This window comes from Erinaceus europaeus, chromosome 9 (genome assembly GCF_950295315.1).
Source record: "Erinaceus europaeus chromosome 9, mEriEur2.1, whole genome shotgun sequence".
In the NCBI taxonomy this organism is placed as follows: domain Eukaryota; kingdom Metazoa; phylum Chordata; class Mammalia; order Eulipotyphla; family Erinaceidae; genus Erinaceus; species Erinaceus europaeus.
Genome location: NC_080170.1, coordinates 15,064,550 through 15,087,773, shown reverse-complemented (window position 1 = coordinate 15,087,773; position 23,224 = coordinate 15,064,550). Strand labels below are relative to the sequence as shown.

At 41.9% G+C, this 23,224-nt stretch overlaps 1 protein-coding gene and 1 long non-coding RNA gene across 2 annotated transcripts; one reads left to right on the top strand and one right to left on the bottom strand.

Moving 5' to 3' along the window:
* Positions 1 to 2,031: 2,031 nt before the first annotated feature.
* LOC132540349 (uncharacterized) lies at positions 2,032 to 2,807 on the bottom strand. The gene is made up of 2 exons (XR_009551506.1): positions 2,671 to 2,807; positions 2,032 to 2,222 (listed from the first exon to the last, which is right to left on the bottom strand). It is a non-coding gene; the product is annotated as an uncharacterized LOC132540349 (long non-coding RNA).
* Positions 2,808 to 2,836: 29 nt separating this feature from the next.
* LOC103117176 (zinc finger protein 62) lies at positions 2,837 to 11,421 on the top strand. Its single transcript, XM_060197370.1, is given in 6 exon segments — positions 2,837 to 3,839; positions 4,335 to 4,423; positions 5,981 to 6,033; positions 7,645 to 7,772; positions 8,706 to 10,342; positions 10,344 to 11,421. Coding segments are annotated over 4 exon segments (1,881 nt in total). The 5' UTR covers positions 2,837 to 3,839; positions 4,335 to 4,423; positions 5,981 to 6,023; the 3' UTR covers positions 10,450 to 11,421.
* The last annotated feature ends 11,803 nt before the right edge of the window (positions 11,422 to 23,224 follow it).

Here is a 23,224-nt window from a genome sequence, read left to right as displayed (position 1 = left end):
CATGTTGAGTGAAATAAGTCAGAAACAGAAGGATGAATATGGGATGATCTCACTCTCAGGCCGAAGTTGAAAAACAAGACCAGAAAAGAAAACACAAGTCGAACCTGAAATGAAATTGGAGTATTACACCAAAGTAAAAGACTCTGGGGTGGGTGGGTGGGGAGAATACATGTCCATGAAAAATGATGAATGACATAGTGGGGGTTGTATTGTTAAATGGGAATCTGGGGAATGTTATGCATGTACAAACTATTGTATTTACTGTGGAATGTAAAGCATTAATTCCCCAATAAAGAAATAAATTATTTAAAAAATAACGTAGAAAAATGGATCAGGAGTGTCGGGAGTTCAAGCAAACAAAATAAAAAATTAAAAAAAAAAAGTAGAGAGGAGGGTGGTGAACCTACAAGTCAAGGAACACGAAAGATTCTCAGCAAATCACTAGAAGTTGGGTAAGAGTCATGGATAAGATTCTTAGCCACAACCCTCAAAGTGATAACACCTTTATCTAGGACTTGTAACTTATGATATCATACCTCTGGAATTAAATTTATTCAGGGTGAAGGAATTAATTTTTTTATTTTTTCCTGTTTCCCAGTTATCCCCAGCCCACCTGCTTCTCACAGACCTGAAATGTTACCTTTTATCAGATACGAAGTGCCCATGATTGTTTAAGAGCATGGCAATTGCCCAGAGTTCCTTCTAGAACTTGTGTTGCCTAATGGATACATTAGGCCCCTGGGGACATTTAAATGAAATATAATTTAAATTTCAGATCCTCATCTTACTAGTTACTTTTCATGTGCTCAGTAGTTACATGTGTCTACTCTACCGTTTGAGGCAGCTCAAGGTAAATCCACTCCTAATTCTCAATCTATAGAGGTATCTTTGTCTAAAACTGCATAAACAGAAAACGCTTGGGAGCTCTGTTCTCCCCTGGGGTTCTGAATCTACTTCCCAGGACTGCTTTAACACTGAGCCCACCTTGCACTGGTGCCAGGTCAAAGCTTCCCCTCCCTGACCCCACCCCCATTAGAAGTCAGAGCTGAGCAGTGCTTTGGCAAAAATAAATAAAAATTAATAATAAAATGTGGTAAATTTCCCTGATATAAGCAGGAGATTTAGATTACATGGTAGTGTCTGAAAGAATTACAATTCAGTGGAAAACTACAATTAAAGATGTTCTATCAGTTGGGACAATATGAATGGAACTATAGGTGATAATGCAAAATGAACTAAGAGGTGCAAACTACCAGATGATAGTTGATAGTTTGCTAAAGCAAACGAAATTGCAAAAATGACATATCTTAAATATTTTATATAACGAATATAGACACACAAATATGTATAAACATGTATACACAATGAAGTCTTATAACTATAAACCATTGTTAAAACAATATATTTTTAATTTTTTTACCCTGCTTAGCTCTGGCATATGGTGGGACTGGGGACTGAACCTGGGACCTGGGAGTCTCAGGCATGAGAGTTTCTTTGCATAACCATTATGCTATCTCACCCGCCAATAATACATATTTTTAATTATTTTTTAAAAATAGTTATTTCCTTTTGTTGTTCTTGTTGTTTTATTGTTGTAGTTATCATTGTTGTTATTGATGTCGTCGTTGTTGGATAGGACAGAGAGAAATGGAGAGAGGAGGGGAAGACAGAGAGAGGGAGAGAAAGATAGACACCTGCAGACCCGCTTTACCATCTGTGAAGCGACTCCCTGCAGGAGGGGAGCCAGGGGCTTGAACCAGCATCCTTATGCTGGTCCTAGTGCTTTGCGCCACCTCCGCTTAACCTGCTGCACTACCGCCCGACTCCCAATACATATATATATTTTTAAATGACAGTTTGGCTTTTTAAGAAATTATGTATATTTACAAGATGACATAAAAAATGTGTCTTTTGCAATTAAACTTAAGATGAAAAAATATTTAGATGTCATTGTAAAAGGATTGCTTTGCTAAGTTATTTTTAGGCTAGGTCTTAGGAAATCACTACTAGTAAGAACCCTCAGACAGAAAGGCTCCTTAATTGTCTTATTGATTGCTCCACCCCAAGCCCGCCCCAGCCCCCAGTCAAAGTCCAGGAAAACCCTGTCGCAGGCGGGCAGCTTTCCCTTGCGCCCATAGCGCCTCCCTGTGGCCCGACACCAAGTAAAGCAGCACTCCTCCTCGGCGCCTGCGCACTGGACGAGCACCGCGCAGAACTAGGGCCTGGATGAAAACATACCATCGAATCAGTCCTCCAGCTTCCTAGAGAGGACGCGGAAGTGGCCCGGCATCCGAGTAGGCGCATCCGGCCGGGCCGTCTGCGCTTTTGTCCCGCCGGCGGCCGGGCATCCGCGGCGCCGCCACCGCCAGTACGTGAGTCTGCGGCCGCCCGCGCTCCCGCCCGGGCCCTGGCCTGCCCCGCCGTCCCCCCGCCATCCGGTTGCTCCTGCCCCGCGCGGCTCGGGCGGGGTCTGGGGGGAGGGAACCCCGGGCGGCCGAGGGGTGCGGGGCGCGCCCCTGGAACAGACTCGGGGTCCCGGGTGTGCGGAGCGGGGCGGCGGGGCTCGGCTCCCGGGTCCCCAAGTTCCCGATGGCACCCCCCCCCCGCCTCGCAAACCCGCTATGAAGCGGCGCCCTGCCACCCCCCACCCCCAGGGGCTGCTTCACCCACCGTGTAAAAATGGGGCGGTGCCGCAGAACCCCGGAAAGTCCTCCCAGCCTTGCCTGGGGGAAGGCGGCTCCCCAATATCTACACTCACTGGGGTTGTCCTCACACCACCTCCAGGCAGCCTGCCAGGCCTGCAGGCGGAGGAAAGAGGGGTTGGCGGGAAAGGGAAGGGGGCTGCTGGATGGGGGAGCCAGGGGGAGGTGCTTGCTCTTAGAAAAATACTTAAGTGTTTCTGTTTATTTCTTATTGGGGGATTAATGCTTTACAGTCAACAGTGAACACACTAGTTTGTGCATGCATAATATTCCCCAGCTTTCCACACAGCAGTACAACCCGCACTGGGTCCTCCTTTGCCGTCCTGTTTCGGGACCTGAACCGTCCCCCCACCCCCAGAGTCTTTTACTTTGGTGCAATAATGTTTCTCTTTCTAAGTGAAGTTTTGGGTGTGGCGCAGGGCTGGCAGGAGAGCAGGACAGTGATGCGCAGGACTGGTGCCAGGCCCAGGGTGCCAGGCTCAGGCCCCAGCACCACCGAGCTCATTACAAAAAAAAAAAAAAATGATGCTTATGACTCAGAAAGTTAACAGTTAAAAAAAAAAGGGGGGGCTTTTCAAAGGTCTGCTCAGCTCTGACATAACCATTTTTGTTGGTGCCTTTGAATGTGCCCTTCCAGAGTTTTTTCTTATGCAAATACTGGCAAATAGGGATGTAGTCAGTATCCCCCCACCCCCTTTTTTTCTTTTTCACACACATCTTCTGCCCCTTGCTTCTTCACCGCATTTGTTTTAGAGATCATCAGGACAATTTTTTTTTTCTTTAAATAACGCTGTGGTATTGAATTGGCAATTATTTGGGTGTTCAATAATCAGCTCTTTGAGGACATGATTTTATTTATTTATTTATTTTTAATTCTCTTCCTTTTTTTTTTTTTTTTGTCACCAGAGTATTGCTGGGGCTTAGCACCTGCACTGCAAATCCAATGCTTCTGGCAGCCGCCTTTTCCTTTTTACTTATTTGTTTTCTTTTATTTGATAGGACAAATTGAGAGGAGAGTGAAAGATAGACAAAAAGACACCTGCCAACCTGCTTCACCACTTGGGAAACTTCCTTTCCTCCCTGAACTTAGGAGCTGGAACCTGGTCCTTGTGCATGATACCACATGTGTCCAGTCGGGTGTGCCACCTCCAGGTCCTTAATTCTTCCTTAAACAGCAGTGCACTCAGTGACATTGTACTGGGGCATTAAAAACTAGAAGTAGACAACCACAGAACAATTTTTTTGTTATTGGTTATTATATGTAATACATATATTAATATTGGGTTGAGAAGAAGTATGCTGGTTATGCAAGAAGATTTTTATGCCTGAGCTGAGGTTCCAAGATCCCAAGTTCAACTCCCAGCTCTTCCATAAGTCAGAAATAAGCAGTGATCCAGTAAAAAAAAAAAAAAGAAATAAAATTATATATATAGATCTATATGTATCTGTCTACCTATATGTATAGTATTAAGTTATGTTAAAATCACTATTAATACTATTAATTATATGTGGTTTTTAGAAAACAAAAACTTAGTAGCCTTTCTCTCCTGAGACTTTTAGAATGTTTAGTCTTTCACTCACCTAATAAATTAATTCTATCAATGACTCTTAAAGCCAGTTCTCACCTTTTAGTTTCAGAAAATCTCTCAGCCTTCTTTCAGAAACCTCTTTCTTGTCTTATTGCCTGGGATGATGACTAGAAATCTCTTCTGCACTACCAGGTATGGTACCATTCTATTTATTTTTTTATTTTAAGGAAAAGAAAGAAATCACCTTTGGTCTTTTTTTCTAGTTGCAAGCCATAGAGCCAACTCAAGTTAAATGCTTACAGTTCTGACAGTCATAAGCTAAAAAATAACTGAAGCACTAACCCATTTCTTTTCATTTCTGCACATTCTCTCTCTCTCTTTTTCTTACTTTAGTCTATATTTTTCCATATGTTCCATTTTCGCTTCCTAGATCTTCTTTTGTTTCAGTTAATATCCTTTCTGTGCTCACATTCTATTCCCTTGCCCCCCCCCCCTTTTTGAGTCCATCTCCATGTCAACATTTATCCAGTAATTTAAGGTAGAGAATTCATGTGATTGTGGACTGGGTGGTGGTACACACATTATCATGTACAAGGATATGGTTCAAGCCCCCAGCCCCTACTTGCAGGGGGAAACTTCACAAGTGGTGACAGTGGTATATGTGTCTCTTTCCTTCTCTTATCAAAAAAGAAAACAACAAAACAAAACAAAAACAGGAAACATTGGTGGAGTCATGCAGGCACCAAGTCCTTTTGATAACCCTGGTGGCCAAAAAACAAAGTGACAGTATATTATAATATGATTTGTACTCTGGAAATCTATGAAGCTGCTGGCCTATTGCACGCGCTGCTTTAAAATTTGTAGTTGGGCTGGGGAGACAGCATAATGGTTCTACAAAAGCCTTTAAAGCCTGAGGCTCTGAAATCTCAGGTTCAATCCCCAGCCCCACCATTAGCCAGAACTGAGCAGTGTTCTGGTATATATATATATATATATATATATATATATATATTTGTAGTTAAGGGCAGGGAAGACAGCATAATGGTTATGCAGACAGACTCATGCCTGAGGCTCCTAAATCCCAGGTTCAATCCCCCCATACCACTATAAACCAGAACTGAGCAGTGCTCTGGTGTTTCTCTGTGTGTGTGTCTCTGCATCTCTCTCAAAAAAATAAAATTAATAAAAATTTAAATTTGTAGTTAATAAGCAGGAATTTATAGCCAGAATGAGCCAGTTTCTCCATTATGCGTTACCTAGGCTTTTAGAAGTAACTACTAACGCTAGGTAGTGTAAATAAGAATTAAGTACAGGTTCTTTTTGTTATACCCGTGACCTTTTCTGGGCATTGGGTATAACAGCAAGCACTGGGTTGTCTAGAAATTCTTGTTTAGCTTTGGAAAGAATGGATGACTTTCTGTAGCTGACTAATGTAACTGGAATACTGGGTCAAGCTTCCTGTTGAGAACCTCTCTGATTAGAAAATGGTTTCTACCTGGCAGTTAAGACTTTCAAGAAATTAAAGCCTTTAAAGACTTCCATGTGCGGGAATTGTATTTTTTGGGGTGATTCTCTTCTTACAAAATATTGAACACATAACTTGGCCATTATATCCTTCTTCTTAAGTTTAGCAACCTCCTTGTAGACTGTGGAACTCAAGTCTCATTCCCTTCAACCCATTTCCCCACCATAACTAGTATGAATGATCTTTCCTATTTCATTTATTTATTTATTTTCTTTATCATTAAGAAAAACATGCAAGAAAATGGAGTATTGGAGATAGAATTGGACAATGAATGAAGGTACGAAGACTGTTCAGTAGTTTAAGGGAATTTTAGAGGGCTAAAGGCAGAAGGAATGACTTTGTGGGTGAGGATTGTTTAGGCAGGAGAATTTTGGCCTTAGGGGGACTCTGTACGTGGAGGGGTGAAGAAAATAAATGAGTCTGTAATGTTTCTGACTTAAGCAATAGGAAGGATGCATCTGGATATGAGGACCTAGGCTAATGATTATGATCTGAAACCCTGTGAAGGAGCCACATAAGTGGGTTTTCCCAAGGAGCATATGCAGAGTCAGAAGAAGAAAGATTCACCTGGAATGGTGGGACCAGAAATATTCAAGGGATAGCAAGAGGTTGTGGTTTGTAATGTAACATGATCTGAGTGGAAAGACAAACTGAGTACATGAAGCAGGAGGAGATGGGATGTGAAGATCATTTTTTAATAAACTGAACTGGAAACTGAATGATGAAAGCAGTGCCTAAAGGGAAAGATATAGTTGAGAGAATTTTAAATTTACTATTGAACATTTTTAAAAATTTTATTGTACAATTTCAAACATGAAAAAATTCAAAAATAGCTGAATTTATTTTGGTATAATAAATCTGCTTATGGTCATATTCACCTGAATGAATTGGTGTTAACTAACATTTTAACATTAGCTCGACAGGGGCAGAATTTTTGACAAGCTTACCATTGTACCCCTAACAGTTAAAAATGTTTATTCAGAAGGGTAAATGTTAGGAGAAGATGACCAGAGGGCTCTGAATTCCAGTTCCATCAAGATCCAGAGAGTAGAAGGGAAGGGGGGGGGGGGGGGAAACCAGGAAGGATTCTCAGAAGTAGAAGGTGTGACTTAGAAAGAAGGCAGGACCATAGGAAAAAATGGGCAAATACAGATATCATAGTCGACCCATATCTATGATCTTGGGAGAACTACTGCAGTTTCCAATGGGGGGAATGGGAACACAGAACTCTAGTGGTGGGAAAGGTGTGAAATTACAACCCTGTTATCTTCTAATTTTGTAAATCAGTATTAAATCACTAATGTAATTTTTAAGGACTATTACAAGTTAAAACAGTATTTATCACAGTATATAGTCAAAAAACATTCATTGGGTGAATGTAGTTCTTCCTGTTTCTTGTAAACAAAGTGAACAGATAACTGTTGTTTTCACCGGGCTATGTTGTTTTCGCCGGGCTGGCTTCACGGGCGGGTAACATGACCAGGGACTCATGGTTGAGCTGTAGGCAGTATCTCTTTATTCATGCAGGACGCAGCACAATCTAAGACGAGCTAAGTTAAACTCAAAGTACAGTACTGTAAAACTCACAATACTGTCTTTATATATACTTGCCAAGTAAGGTGGAAACAGGATGTGACATAGAGAGGGTGGAGAGAAAAGTGACTGGTGAAAATCAGAGTGTGACAAAGAGGGGGCAGATTAGGCGAGAATCCTATCACTGAACCACAAATGCCCTGGAGGGAGGGTGGAACTTGTTGACAGTGGTTATGTAAATAGAATGAAGTGGTTATGTAAATAGAATAGTGTTAAGCAGGGGGGATTTAAACCAAATGAAACAGAAGGGGTCTCATGCATACCAACAGATAACATTTTCATTTTCTTGGTTTAGTGTCACATTTGAAGACGAGGGACACAGAGGATGAGGAATCAACTGAAAAGTATGAAAAAGTTGGAAGTACTGAGTCTCTGTGTTCCAAAGTGGAAGGTCTTCACGAGGATCATAAACAGGAATATAAGGTTGGTGCAACTTGGGGTAGCAAGTTAGAGAACCAGTTGACAACCCCTGAGGGAAAAAGGATGAAGGAAGATAAAAATGGCATCAGGGAAAAGATTGAAAAAATTAAGAGTCCAGCAAATATAAAGAGAGAACAGGAAGATGAAGTATCTGAAAAAAACTTTTCAAAACATGTTACACACCAGACTATTTCTGTAGAACAGAAAGACAGTAAACAGGACAAATGTGTGGAGAGCACTAATGGAAACTCTTGCCCTAGTTTATACCGGGAAGCCAGTGCTTTTAAGAAATCACATAAGTGTGATGAGTGTGGAAAAGCTTTCAAATATAATTCCCGCCTTGTTCAACATAAAATCATGCACACTGGGGAGAAACGCTATGAATGTGATGACTGTGGAGGGACTTTTCGGAGCAGCTCAAGCCTTCGAGTCCATAAGCGGATCCATACTGGGGAGAAGCCGTATAAGTGTGAGGAATGTGGGAAAGCCTACATGTCTTACTCCAGCCTTATAAACCACAAAAGCACCCATTCTGGGGAGAAAAACTGTAAATGTGATGAGTGTGGAAAGTCCTTCAATTATAGCTCTGTTTTGGACCAACATAAGAGGATTCATACTGGGGAGAAGCCCTATGAATGTGGTGAATGTGGAAAGGCATTCCGGAACAGCTCTGGTCTCAGAGTCCACAAAAGGATTCACACAGGGGAAAAGCCCTATGAGTGTGATATCTGTGGGAAAACGTTTAGTAATAGCTCTGGCCTTAGGGTCCATAAAAGGATCCATACAGGTGAGAAGCCCTATGAATGTGATGAGTGTGGGAAAGCCTTCATTACTTGCAGAACACTGCTAAACCATAAAAGCATCCACTTTGGAGATAAACCTTATAAATGTGATGAGTGTGAGAAATCATTTAATTATAGCTCTCTTCTCATTCAGCATAAAGTCATCCACACTGGAGAGAAACCTTACGAATGTGATGAATGTGGAAAGGCCTTCAGAAACAGCTCGGGTCTTATAGTGCATAAAAGAATCCATACAGGTGAGAAACCTTACAAGTGTGATGTTTGTGGCAAAGCATTCAGCTATAGCTCAGGTCTTGCAGTCCATAAAAGCATTCACCCTGGGAAGAAAGCCCATGAATGTAAAGAGTGCGGAAAGTCCTTCAGCTACAACTCACTACTTCTTCAGCATAAAACCATTCACACTGGAGAAAGACCTTATGTGTGTGATGTTTGTGGGAAAACTTTCAGAAACAATTCAGGCCTCAAAGTTCACAGAAGGCTTCATACTGGGGAAAAACCATACAAGTGTGATGTGTGTGGGAAAGCCTATATCTCCCGTTCTAGCCTTAAGAACCACAAAGGTATCCATCTGGGGGAGAAACCCTTTAAATGTAGCTATTGTGAGAAATCCTTCAACTACAGTTCTGCCCTTGAACAACATAGGAGGATTCATACCAAGGAGAAGCCTTTTGGATGTGATGAGTGTGGAAAAGCCTTTAGAAATAATTCAGGTCTTAAAGTACATAAGCGAATCCACACTGGGGAGAGACCTTACAAATGTGAAGAATGCGGGAAAGCCTACATCTCACTTTCAAGCCTTATAAATCATAAAAGTGTACACCCAGGTGAGAAGCCCTATAAATGTGATGAGTGTGAAAAAGCCTTCATCACATACCGAACCCTTTTAAACCACAAGAAAATTCATCTTGGGGAAAAGCCCTACAAATGTGATGTGTGTGAGAAGTCTTTTAATTATACTTCACTCCTTTCTCAACACAAGAGGGTCCACACTAGGGAAAAGCCCTACGAATGTGACCTTTGTGAGAAGGTCTTCAGAAACAACTCCAGCCTTAAAGTGCATAAAAGAATCCATACTGGAGAGAAGCCCTATGAATGTGATGTGTGTGGAAAAGCCTATATCTCACACTCAAGCCTTATTAATCACAAAAGCACCCACCCTGGCAAGACACCCTACACATGTGATGAATGTGGAAAAGCTTTTTTCTCAAGCCGAACTCTAATAAGCCATAAAAGAGTCCACCTTGGGGAGAAACCCTTCAAATGTGCTGAGTGTGGGAAATCTTTCAGTTACAGCTCACTCCTTTCTCAGCACAAGAGGATCCACACTGGAGAGAAACCTTACATATGTGATAGGTGTGGGAAGGCATTCAGGAATAGTTCAGGCCTCACAGTACATAAAAGGATACACACAGGCGAGAAACCCTATGGATGTGATGAGTGTGAAAAGGCATATATATCACACTCAAGTCTTATCAACCATAAAAGTGTACATCGTGGACAGCAGCCCTATAACTGTGAGTGTGGAAAATCCTTCAATTATAGATCAGTCCTTGACCAACACAAAAGAATCCACGCTGGGAAGAAACCATACCGATGTAATGAGTGTGGAAAGGCCTTCAATATCAGATCAAATCTCACCAAGCATAAAAGAACCCATACTGGAGAAGAATTTTTAAATGTGACAAATATGGGAAGTCTTAGTGTCATATCACAGAAGATAATTTATGAAGGAGGAAATGCTCTGGATGGGGCCAGGATGAGCATGTCTATAGAAGGCAGAGCCTACCAAGTCTCAGAGAACTCAAGTGGCAGAAACATTTTGTGAATATAAGAGTATCTGGGGTTCTTGCGCATGGCATATAGTTTGCATAGTGTAACTGAAATCATGAGTAGCCTTTCTGTGTGATTTTCAATCATAGCCAGTAAGGAATACTCCATTACCCAAGTAATTAATCCCTTAATGAACATAAAATAGGGATAAAATCTATCAAAGTGATGGAGCATGAAAAACCCTTGAAAACAAGCAGGTGTTTCTGAACATGAAAATCAGTAGTTGAGCAAAAGACAAATTAGAAATCAAATAGTTTGCATTGGAAAACTCATATCTAAGTAATTCTTATCAATAGAAATCTAAGGGATTCAGGTATAGCTTTGAATCCCAGTAATAAACATTGGTCAGTGAAAAAGATTGAAGAAGGGCCTACAATAGGCAAATTCAGGGAGAGATAAACTTCAGGGAATATAAATTTAATAGTACTGATCATGAAGTATAATCTTGATAGAACTGAGTAATATGAGAATCATTAACTTCTGAAACTTTGGGTTTTATTTAGGAGACAAAAATACAGACTAAACCTAACAGGATTTAGGAGAGTTAGTCAAATGCAAGCTGACCAGATTGTTATAATCTACACTAGTTAAATGAGAGGAGCATTTAAAAAATTACAACATTGATTGTAATGAGAAATGTGTGATAAGGGAAAACCTTACACATGCTACAAACCTGGAGATAAGTTTAGCATAATCAATAATTAAATACATTTTTGAGATGAATTTGCACTTACACAAGAACTGATTTAGGAGTTTCTGTGAAGGAGACTGAAGGAGGATGTTTGACTGCAGGAACTAAAAAGTAGCTACCAGGAATGGAGGGGTAAAAGAAAATTCACGCATCTCGATAATTGTTTGATTGTTAACTGGAATGTGTTACTGTAAAGCTTATGCACTTCATGTGTATATTATCTATTGTAAAATGTTACAAATACTTTGTTCAGGGCTTATTACTTTGGCTATGAAGAGCCAGGTTGTGTGGAGACATAAGATGGAACTCCAATAATAATAATAATAATGATAATAATAAAATCCTCAAAAGTAAACAGATTGTGATGTACTTTAGATGGAGCAGTATGCAAAGGAAGCCTTTCACAGGCCACATTTTTGCAGGTAAGTGATAACAGGTCCAACCAAGGAAGTCAACCAGGAATTGAATTTATCCCACAGTGCAAAATATTGAAGCTGGATCATAGCTTCTGGGAGTGGACAGGGTTGTGTATTAGTGACCACTCATCCTATAAACACTTCTGTGAGCAACATAATTGAACAATATATTATGAGCTTTGTATCAAACCACTAGGTAATTTAGAGAGTAAAAGCACAGTCTTGAATTAATCTATTCAAGAATACTTTGAGTAGGTCCTACTAGCAGAAATTGAATTCTGAGGTCTTGGATTCCAAAGTCCAATTTCCACACACAAGACAGTGTCAAGCCAGATAATTTTCTCACTTTAGGTGGGGGGTGTAATTCACTTTGTCTTCAATTCCCCCACCATTAAATTTTCATTAGGGGTAGGAGTAGGAAGTATGGGTTGGGAAGGAGAGAAAGAACATTTCTGTCCCTTAATTCCACTTTGGAATATCAGACTCAACATTTGTTCTTCGTCCTTTACATCATCACTGCCAAACCTGACCCTGTCCACAGTCTTGAACTAATTTATTCAGTAAATCTTAGTTGATGATCTTAGAGACATTGTCCTAGTGAACAATTCATTGTGCTATGCATTATGTGATAGAAGTAGATAAAAACATGGGAGAAGGTTCACGGAAAAGCCTCTCCAATGCTGAGCAAAACTGGGCTTTTAGAGGACTGTGACTACCCAGAGGGAGGCAGAGATAAGATGTGAGCAGGACGTTGTTGTGAAGAGGGGTTAAGAAAGAAGAAATAGAAAAAAAGAAGACAAAGTAAAAAAAAAAAAAAGAAATAAGATGGCTTGATCAAATGCAACGTCAGAAAGGTGCATGCATCCTCTAGAGTGGGAAGTCCTTGGTAGGGTAGGTGTTCAAGTATGTTGAAAGAAGAGAAGCCGTAAAGTACTGATTTTCAGTAGTCACCAGACATTGAGCAACTGTGTTTTATTTATTTTTTAGTTTTTTTATTATCTATTTATTTATTGGATAGAGACTGCCAGAAATTGAGAGGGAAGGGGTTGATAGGGAGAGAGACTACCTGCAGCCCTGCTTCAGCACTTGTGAAGCTTCCCCCCCTGCAGGAGGGGACCAGGGGCTCAAACTCAGGTCCTTGTGCACTGTAACGTGCATTCAACCAGATGCGCCACTACCCAGCGCCAAGCAACTGTTTTAAACAGTTGGATTATCTAAGGTTTCCATGTGGCCAGAGCTTGTTAGTTTGCCTGTGGTCCAGGGTAGCCAAATCTCTCCCTCTCCCCTTTCTCTTTCTCACACACACACCTACACTTACCTACCTACTTAAGTTCTACCTGCATGTAATGTGTTTACTTTTAATGTGTTTACTTAGTAGGAAAGGTTAAAGAATTAAGAATGCCCCAGAGATAACCCTGGAGGCAATGAATAAAAATTAAGAAGGCACGTACCACAGAAATGGGGGTTCTGAGGGTCCCAGCCCACTGAATAAGACATTCTTAGCATGGCCTCCACTGATAAGGATACAAAGAAAATAGTCTGCAGGGCCACCTAGGCCCAGAAAGCTGCTCCCAATGCTATTTCCAGAAGAGGGGTTTTGGGTTTCCAGCCAGTATAGGTGGACTTCGTGGTGTTCAGACACCACCTCCTGACTCAAGCTAGTTAGGAATCAAGATCCTCACCCCCTTCCAGAAATTGTCCAAAGAGCAAGAAGAAAATAATTACTTTAAAAAACAAACAAAAAAAACATCCCCAACAAAGTACTGTCAAGGAACAACTGTCTTAATTCATAGGTGAAGTATAGAAAGCTTGGACAATAGCAAAGTTGGAAACTGGGAGACCACAAAGCAACCTCAAATGTTTGTAGCTTGAGAGAGGGATCAAGTTGCTATTTATCTCTAGACTCGGCTCAGTTAAATATGCTTTGTAAAATGCAAACAAATGGGTTGGGCGGTAGTGCAGTGGGTTAAGCGCAGGTGGCACAAAGCACAAGGATCAGCATAAGGATCTCAGTTCGACCCCAGGCTCCCCACTTGCACCCCCGGCTCCCCACCTACACGCCCCACCTACACGCCCGGCTCCCCACCTGCAGGGGAGTTTGTTGGTATGCTTCTAGTTCTGCTTCTGGGATCCCTTCTGTTACATTGCTTGATGTTGTGGTCTATTTACATGGTCATTCTGTTACATTGGTTTGGCCTCACTCCCCCTGCCTCCGGGAGATTTTGGTTTAGCCTTTGCCTTTTCGAGCTTCTTCCTTCTCCCCGCCCCCTATCATAGATACTTCCTGGGTTCCTGACTGCCACCGGAGTAGAAAGATGGAGGACAGAATTGTGTGGTGATTAGATTAGATTAGATTAGTTTCTTGAACTGCCCGCTTGTGAATAAAGATTAAACTGCGTTCTCAGCTCAGCCACGGGTTTCTGGTCGTCTCTGTCTCCCGCCTGTGAAGCCAGCCCGGCGAAAACAACAGGAGTTGCTTCACAAGTGCTGAAGCAAGTCTGCAGGTGTCTCCCCCTCTCTGTCTTCCCTTCCTCTCTCCATTTCTTGTCATATCCAACAAGAACAACAAGTTATAACCACAATAATAAAACAATAAAAGCAACAAAAAGGGGAAAATGCAAATAAAAAATGCAAACAAATACTAGTATATACTAATTCAGATACATAAATAGATGTAGGACTGTTGTGTCATCTGCTTCTGGGTTGAGTGGCTCCTGCAGTCCTACCATTCCCCCCAGGTGACAGGCAGAGGAAAAGCAGGGCACACCCAGCCCTTAAAGGGGCAACTCCTAGAGGTTAGACACTTAGCTTCCTCTCACATCCTGGTGGCCAGACTTGATGAGAGGGCATGCTAACCTGCAGGGGAGATTGAGGTTGGTTATACCAACTTCTCGCAGTTCCTTTACTCCTTGCTTTTGCTATGTTCCAAGATTAAGAACACTTCCTCACTGAGGTTGGACTTCAGCCAGTGGGATATGGTCAGAAGTGACTGTCAATTCTGAGTCCAGGCCTTAAATGAGTCCTTGTATTCCTGCTCCCACAGCACAGCTGCCACCCTCTATGAGAAAGGCCTGCACCAGAAGAACGTTGCTTCAGAGGCTGAGAGCCTTGAATAGCCTGAAGCTATTGTTCACAGCCTGAAGCAGAGTCACCTCTGCTGACTGCAAGAAAGATAGACTGTTTTTGGTAACCTATTGAAGGAAGCTTGTGCAGCTTTAATGTAGCAGACACCTAGTGCAGTGACATTTAATTCACTCTGCAGAATTCTATTAAAGGAGAAGAGACTGAATTGTGAGCATTCTGTGGTTAAGAGAGGGGCCCTTTAGGAGTTTGGGGTGTTGGGTGGGGGAGATAGCATAATAAGTATGCAAAAGGACTCTATACCTAAGGTTCCAAGGTCCCAGGTTCAATTCCCAGCACTACCATAAGCCAGAGCTGAGCAGTGCTCTGGTAAAAAATAAATAAAAATTAAAGGAGCTGGGCTGGGCGGTGGCATACCTGGTCATGCACAAGGACCCGGTTTGAGCTTCCACCCCCCACTCGTAGGATGTGGTGGTGGTGGTGAAGCAGGTTTGCAAATGTGAATCTTTCTGTCTCCTCCCCTCTCAATTTCTTTCTGTCCTATCCAATAAAATAGGAGAAAAAAAAAGAGAGACCCCAGTGATAACCCTTGTGGCAAGAAAAAAAATCAAAAAGTTCAGAATATTACCTCATAGTTGAGTTAGCATGAATATAACTATAGGTGTAACTCCTGGGGCTCTGGAGGGTGGAAGCCTTGGAGGTCAGCTGACCTGGGGCCTGCTGGCTCCGTGGGTGCAGCTGGGGAGCATCTCTGTCCAGGGGCATTGTGGGAATTAAGGACAAGTTGGGGTAGGAAGGAACTAATGGAAAACTGGGTCGAAACAAAAACAGATGAACCAAAAAACGTTCAAGGCAAGTTTTCCTTAAGTCAAGAGGAAGTGCTGGTAATACGAGACTGAATAAACTCTTGCCGTGCTGAATGGTTAATCAGTGTCTGTGTATTCCTAGTAAAATTGTAAAGAATGACACCATTCCAATCTGGACCCTATACAAGATTGGGAGTGTGTGCAAAAGATACCTGATGCCTCTGTCAGGTCAAAGCAAATTTGTCTCTCAGGATAATTTCTCACCAGTGCCTCTGTGCTCTGGCAATCACAATTTGCTTACTGAATGAAGCTCTTTAAAGAAGCTCTCTCTGCTACTTGATGATTATTCTGCCAACATTTCTGGGTTTACAGAAATGACATTTTTTTTTCCTATCTGGGAAAATGCTAGAATGATAATGCGAGAGGTAAAAAGCTCTTGAAAGCATAGCCAGTTGGGTATGAATACCCATTCTGAGGGAGATGAATTAGTCCTTGATAAAGTATTGACAGTTTGAAACAGGTTGAAGAAAATAAAACAGCATCTAAAAACATTTATCCAAACACAATTTACCCTAAAATTTACTTAGCTTTTTAAAATGTTTATCTCCCTTTTTTTGATCATTTTTTATTGATATAATTGATAAGTCTGTTGGATAAGAGGATTCCACACAATTCCTACCACCAGAGTTCCACATCCCATCCTCTTGACTTGAAGCTTTCCCTATCCTTTATCCCTCTGGGAGCATGGACCTAGGATCATTATGAGGTGCAGAAGGTGGAAGGTCTGGCTTCTGTAATTGCTTCTCCGCTGGACATGAGCATTGGCAGGTTGATTCATACTCCCAGCCTATTTCTGTCTTTTGCTAGTGGGGTAGAGGTCTGGGGAGGTGGGGTTCCAGAACACATTGGTGAGGTCGTCTGCCCAGGGAATTCACGGTGTTATGCATCTGTAACTTGGTAGCTGAAAAGCATTAAAATACAAAGGAGAAAAAATTGTTTAATAAGGAAACTAAAGGTAAAAATACAGCAGATGAGATTTGGGGTCTCCATTTTGGAAGAAGCTAGGAAATCTATTTTAGGTATATTCCAAGGGGCCCATGTTCCTAACTGCGACCACAGAATGTGAGCTCAGACCTACAGGGATGCAGAGGTTACACTGGCTCCTGTGCTGAATATGGGCCTCAGATCAGATTGATGGGGTTTACAGTTCATGGTATTTATATAATTTTTCCATATTTGGGAGCTACTACTCTCTTCCCTGATCCAGCTTTCTAGTCCTGTTCTCAACTCTGATACCATCTCCCCAGACAATACTTTAGCCCACTTGCATGTTAGCTGTTGGGCTCAGGCAAAAATCTCCCAGCTTTTTTTGTGAAACATCTTAAGCACTAAAAATAATGAAATAGCAGAAGCAGAAATGCCTTCCATCTAATTGCAAGATTTTTTTGTTAATTTTTTAAAAATTATTTTTCATTTTGCTTTCTCCCGTTCTCTCTCTACTGCCTTCCCCCCACACCTATATATATACATGGACACATAACAGTTTTGAAAATAACTTGGGGGTCAATCGGTAGCACAGAGGGTTAAGCACAGGTGATGCGAAGTGCAAGGACCGGTGTAAGGATCCCAGTTTAAGCCCCCGGCTCCCCGCCTTCAGGGGAGTTGCTTCATAGGCGAAGCAGGTCTTCAGGTGTCTCTTTCTCTCCCCATCTCTGTCTTTCCCTCCTCTCTCCATTTCTCTGTCCTATCCAACAACGATGACATCAACAATAATAATAATAACTACAACAACAGTAAAACAAGGACAACAAAAGGGAAAATAAATAATAAAAAATTGAAAAAAAAGTTGTCAACATGGCACCGTGATTTCTACACACTTCAGCATGAATCTCCTGCAAACAAGAACAGTCTCCTAAATGCATAGTTCCCTGTCACACCTAAGAAATCCAATCAATACTTCAGGCCAGGTGGTGGTGCACCTGGTTGAGCACATATGATACAATGTGCAAGGACCTGGGTTCAGGCCCCTGATCCCCACCTGCAGTGGGGGAAGCTTTGCAAATGGTGAAGCAGTGCTGTAGGTGTCTATCTCCCCCTTCCCTCTTGATTTCTGGCTGCCTCTATCCAATAAATAAAAAGAGTAAGGGTGAGGGTAGATAGCATAATGGTCATGCAAACAGACTCTCCTGCTTGAGGCTCCAAAGCCCCAGAGTCAATACCTCACACTACCATAAGCCAGAGTTGAGCAGTGCTCTGCTCTTGTTAAAAAAGGAGAGAGAGAGAGAGAGAATAAAAAAAATTAGAGTGTAAGCTGTAAATGAACAAGTTCTTAAAGAAAGGAGGGTTGGGCTGTAGTGCAGCAGGTTAAATGCACATGGAATGAAGCACAAGGATGGCATAAACATCCTAGTTCCTGGTTCGAGCCCCAGGCTCCCCACCTGTAGCGAGTCACTTCACGGGTGGTGAAGCAGATCTGCAGGTGTCTATCCTTCTCCCTCCTCCTTTCTGTCATCCTCTCTTCTCTTGATTTCTTTCTGTCTTATCCAGCAATAACAACAGCAGCAGCAACAACAACGATAAACAATAAAGGCAACAAAAGGAAAAAAAAAAAAAGGCCTCCTGGAGCAGTGGATTCATAGTGCAGGCGCTGAGGCCCAGCAATAACCCTGGAGTCAAAAAAATAAATAAAAAATAATGAAAAACGAAAGTTGTCTGATTGCTTCCTGATGTGTTATCTTTTGTGCATCTATGCCGTTTGAAATGGGAGTCTGGAGGTTTGATTAAGTGTGGATTAAAGTGGTTTTTTTTGGAAATATTTCAGTTACATCTCATGAAGAAGTTCATATGTTGGGCTTTTTTCTTTTTAGATTTTATTTATCTATTTATTTATTTATTTATTTATGAGAAACATAGGAGGAGAGAGAAAGAACCAGACATCACTCTGGTACATGTGCTGCTGGGGATTGAACTCAGAACCTCATGCCTGAGAGTCTGATGTTTTATCCACTGCACCACCTCCTGGACCACTGTTGGGTTTTTTTCCACTAGTGATGTTAAGGGCAGGTAAGCTGGTTGAGAAAAAGCACTGTCATAGGGGCTGGGCAGTGGTGCATTGGGTTAAGCACAAGGACCCACACAAGGATCCTGATTCAAGCCCCAGGTTCCCCACCTGCGGGGAGGGGGGCATGTTTCACAAGCTTTGAAGCAGGTCTGCAGGTGTCTCTCTGTCTCTCTCCCTCTATATCTACCAGTCCCTTCTCCTTTTCTCTCTGTCCTATCCAATAAAAATGAAAAATAGCCACCAACAGCAGTGGATTCGTAGTCTTGGCAATGAGCCCCCTCTATAACCCTGGAGTACACCTGGTTATGTGCTCACAATAGAGTATGCAAGGACCTGGGTTCAAGCCCTTTGTCCTTGAGTTGCAGGTGTCTCTGTCTCTTCCCTTCTCTATTTCCCCCACCCCTCTCAATTTCTCTCTGTCTTTATCTAATAATAAATAAAAATATTTTTTAAAAGTCAAATCCTCAGAACAACAAAGGATAACATCTCACAGGGCACAATGTTTCCGTAACACTAGATGATAAAACAGTTTTACCTACCAGACGTGACACAAGAACTACTTTTTACCAGTTTAAAAAAAATTAAATTATCTTTATTTATTTATTAGATAGAGACAGCCAGAAGTTGAGAGGGAAGGGGGTGATAGGGAGAGAGACAAAGAGACATCTGCAGCACTGCTTCACCACTTGCAAAGCTTTCCTTCTGCAGGTGAGGACCAGGGAAATTACCAATTTTTAAAAAAGTTTAAATGGAAATTGAAATCACTTTTTCTTCCTATACCTAAGTAAAAACATTGTATGTTCATCTCATAAGGGAATTCAGGACTCCACAAAACCATTTGAGATATTATGTGAACTATCAATAATTACCAATTTTTTTCAAAATTCAAAAACATTCTCTTTGGAAAGAAAGCCTTTCTTTCTTCTTAGAAGACAAAAGAATTTTTTAAGTCACCATGGCCATTTGGACAGGACTTTTAGTCCCCCACTACCACTTATACTTAAAGCCTAAGACCGGGTACTGTAATATTAGATTGATTCTGATGTATGCTTAGTGATTACAGAAAAAAAAATGTTGGAGTGGTCTGGGAGGTGGTGCAGTGGATAAAGCATTAGAATCTCAAGCATGAGGTCCTGAGTTCAGTCCCTGGCAGCACATGTACCAGAGGATATCTGGTTCTTTCTCCTATCTTCCTCATGAATAAATAAATGAAATATTTAAAAAAATAAGAAATTAAAAAAAAAATGTTGGCGTGTCTGACTTACATAAGCATTGACAATTCTTATGCAAGGACTGCAGACTCTACAGAAAGGTAAAGGTGGTTCTAGAAGGCATGTGGCTCCTTCCCGAGTAAGGCAGGCTCATCCTTACCTGTAAATGCAAAACTAATTCACCCTGAATGTAGGGCCAACAGTTTTCACAGTGACTGTCTACAAGTCTCAATGTCATATCAGTGGTTTGCAAACATTTTAGACTCTGACTACTATAAGAAATATCACTAGTCACACACACACACATGCAACTGAGCCCACATTTAACCATGTGCAAGGACCTAGGTTCAAGCCCTGGTCTCCACCTGGTGGTAGGGGGAGGAGGGAGCTTCACAAGTGGTCTCTCTCTCTCCTCTCTGTCCCTCTCTAGCACCCCTCCTCCTCTCTCCATTTATCTCTTATCCTATCAAATAGGAGAAAGGAAAAATGGCTGTCAGGAACAGTGTATTCATTGTGTAGGTACCAAGCCCCAGTAATAACCCCAGTGGTAAAAATAAAAAGAATAAAACAAGCTTTATGAGATAAAGTACAAGTAATCTACTCTTCTTCCCTTCCTTACTACACTCTCCCTCCCCCCCATCTCTACTCCCTCTTTTACTGTAGGTACCCCGCCCAACTTAATACCCGGATATGCTCCGCATCTGCAATCTGTGAGAGTTAATGGCCCACTGTTTGAAATACCGGAGCCTGTTGCTTTAACTAATCCAGTCAATGTGTAAAATGTTTCCCTTTGTGTCCCACAGCAAGGGACAAAAAGTGGGGGAGTGGTAATTTAGTATTAGACTGGGATTGTGACCTGGTAACTTGTAACCTGGAGATACATTTGGGTAAATTACCATCTGTGCGAAGATGTGACAAAACCATCTTTATCTATGTTGCACTGTGGTCCCACTTAGCATGCCATCCTTATCTCCAAGAAGGCAAGATTGAGCAAACAACAAAACCATTTTCAGTTAGATTTGAATTTTAGATAGACAAGGAATTGTTTGTTTGGTTTATTTTACCAGAGCACTGTTCAACTCTGGCTTATGGTGGTGCAGGGGATTGAACCTGGGATTGGAGCCTCAGGCATGAGAGTCTGTTTGCATAACCATTATGGTATCTACCCTCTGCCCAAGTAATTTTTTATTTTTATTTACTTAACTTTTAAAAAATATTTATTTCCTTTTTGTTGCCCTTATTTTTATTGTTGTGGTAGTTATTATTGTTAATGTTGTTGTTGGATAGGACAGAGAGACATCGACAGAGGAGGGGACGACAGAGAAGGGGAGCGAAAGACACCTGCAGACCTGCTTCACCGCTTGTAGGGAGGGGGTGTCTCGAACTGGGTTCCTCACGCTGGTCCTTGAGCTTTGCGCCACGTGTGCTTAATCCGCTACACTACCGCCTGACTCCCCCAAGTAATTTTTTTAAGTGTATGATCCACGCAGTAATCATAATCTTTGTGTACCTGAAGTTCAAATTTAGTTAGATGTCCTATATTTTATCTGGCAGCATTACTGGTCATAGGCCTTGTCCTTTTACTTTAAGGTCCCACATCTTACTGATGGGTCCTCGCTGGACAGGATATGGGCACTGCTTCTGGGAGAAAGGAGTCATCTGGCTCCAGCTCCTGTTCCCCTGAATTTTCATCGCTGGTCACACATCCTGTGGTCTATTCAGAGTTGCATCATTGGGTGGTCACCAGCTTGAGGCACTGGGATGGCACAGTAGCAAAAGCTCTGACCCTCACATCTTTCTGAAACTTGAAATGCCGCACCTCCAAATGCCTGCTGTCCCACCGCCATCTCTACTTCAAAGGTAAAGGGACAGTGACCAAACCTTTTCAACTCGTGAACAGATACCCTGTCCACATTCTATAATTACTCCAGTCTCTACAATGATCCCCCTAGTGAGTTAGGACCCACTGGTTGCCTGTTGCACCCCATTCTCCACAACCTCTTATATCTCCAGAAGGAAAGTTTTACCTTTCCATCAAAAACAGTACCTGTGTCCCACAGAAGCCAAAGCTGTTCATCCTCTCAGATTTAGAAGCTTTGAAGATGGTTTTCTGTCTCCCTCTGCTCCTTCTGACTCCCAGCAGATTGGCCAGTGTGACATCCCTACAAACGGATAGTTTCAGTGAGGTGCTCTCCCCCGCCCCTCCCCCCGCCACTGTTCTGGATGTTTCTTTAATGTCTGGTTAACAGCAAGAATAAATATCAGCTCCTGGCCAAGGCTTTGGTCTGAGTTCAGAGTGCTGGCCTGTTGCAGAGCCTTCCTCTATGGCCCAGGTTCCATGATGACACTATCTGTTTCTCCAGCTGTGACCAGCATGAAATGAGTTGTGGGAGGCATTTTATGGAAGGTCCTTTTTTTTTTTTTTTCTTTTGGTGGGTATAATCAGCTACTGCAGCTGGATAGAGGGAGCTGTGGGGAATTACAGAATGTGATCCTTGGTGTCCTTTCTGTTTGCTTTCATCAAACACTTTCAGTAAACACACCTTCCTCCAGGCTGCAAAGACCCATCAAGATGGCTGTCCAGGCCACACTTCTGGAACCTTCTCTGTTAATACTTACCCAGACCTTTTTGTCAGGACCATCTTGGCCTTCCAAAATGGTATAAAGTGAATAACAACAACAACAAAAGAATCATTACTAATATCTAAATAGTATCATTAGGATAACTTTGAAATGTCAAAAAATATTAAACCCTATTATCTGTGGCTACTACGGTTAAGATTGCAGAATGTTGACACAAGTTCCTCTGTTACAGAATCGTATCAGAGGTCTGGTGAAATAGATCACTTGGATAGTGTGTGCTTTGCCATGTGTGTGAAATAGCTTCAAGCCTGGTACCCCCTGCATTGAAGGAAGCTTTGGTGATATAGTCTTTCTCTCTCTCCCTCTCTCTCTCCCTCTCCCTCTCTCTCTCTCTTTCTCTCTCTCTTCCTTCTCTGCCTCTATATATAAACAAAGAAATCATGCTAGAAGACAAAATTTATATTAAAAGGTCACTTTTGAAAACTACATCACAGGAGTTGGGCTGTAGTGCAGCAGGTTAAGTGCAGGTGGCGCAAAGCACAAGAATGGGCATGAGGATCCCGGTTTGAGCCCCCGGGTCCCCACCTGTAGGGGAGTTGCTTCATAAGCGGTGAAACAGGTCTGCAGGTGTCTATCTTTCTCTCCCCCTCTCTGTCTTCCCCCTCCTCCCTCCATTTCTCTCTGTCCTATCCAACAACAATGACAACAATAATAACTACAACAATAAAACAACAAGGGCAACAAAAGGGAATAAATAAATAAATAAAATAAAATAAAATAAAAAAGAAAGCTACATCACTACTCAGCTCTGGCTTATTGTTGTACCAGGCACTGAACCTGGGACTTCATAGCCTCAGGCATGAAATCCCTTTGCATAACCATTATGATGTCACTCTAGTCCCTATCTTAAAAAAGCCATTTGGAAGTCAGTCTTTAGAGAGACTAGTGGACAACAAAATGCACACAAGTCACT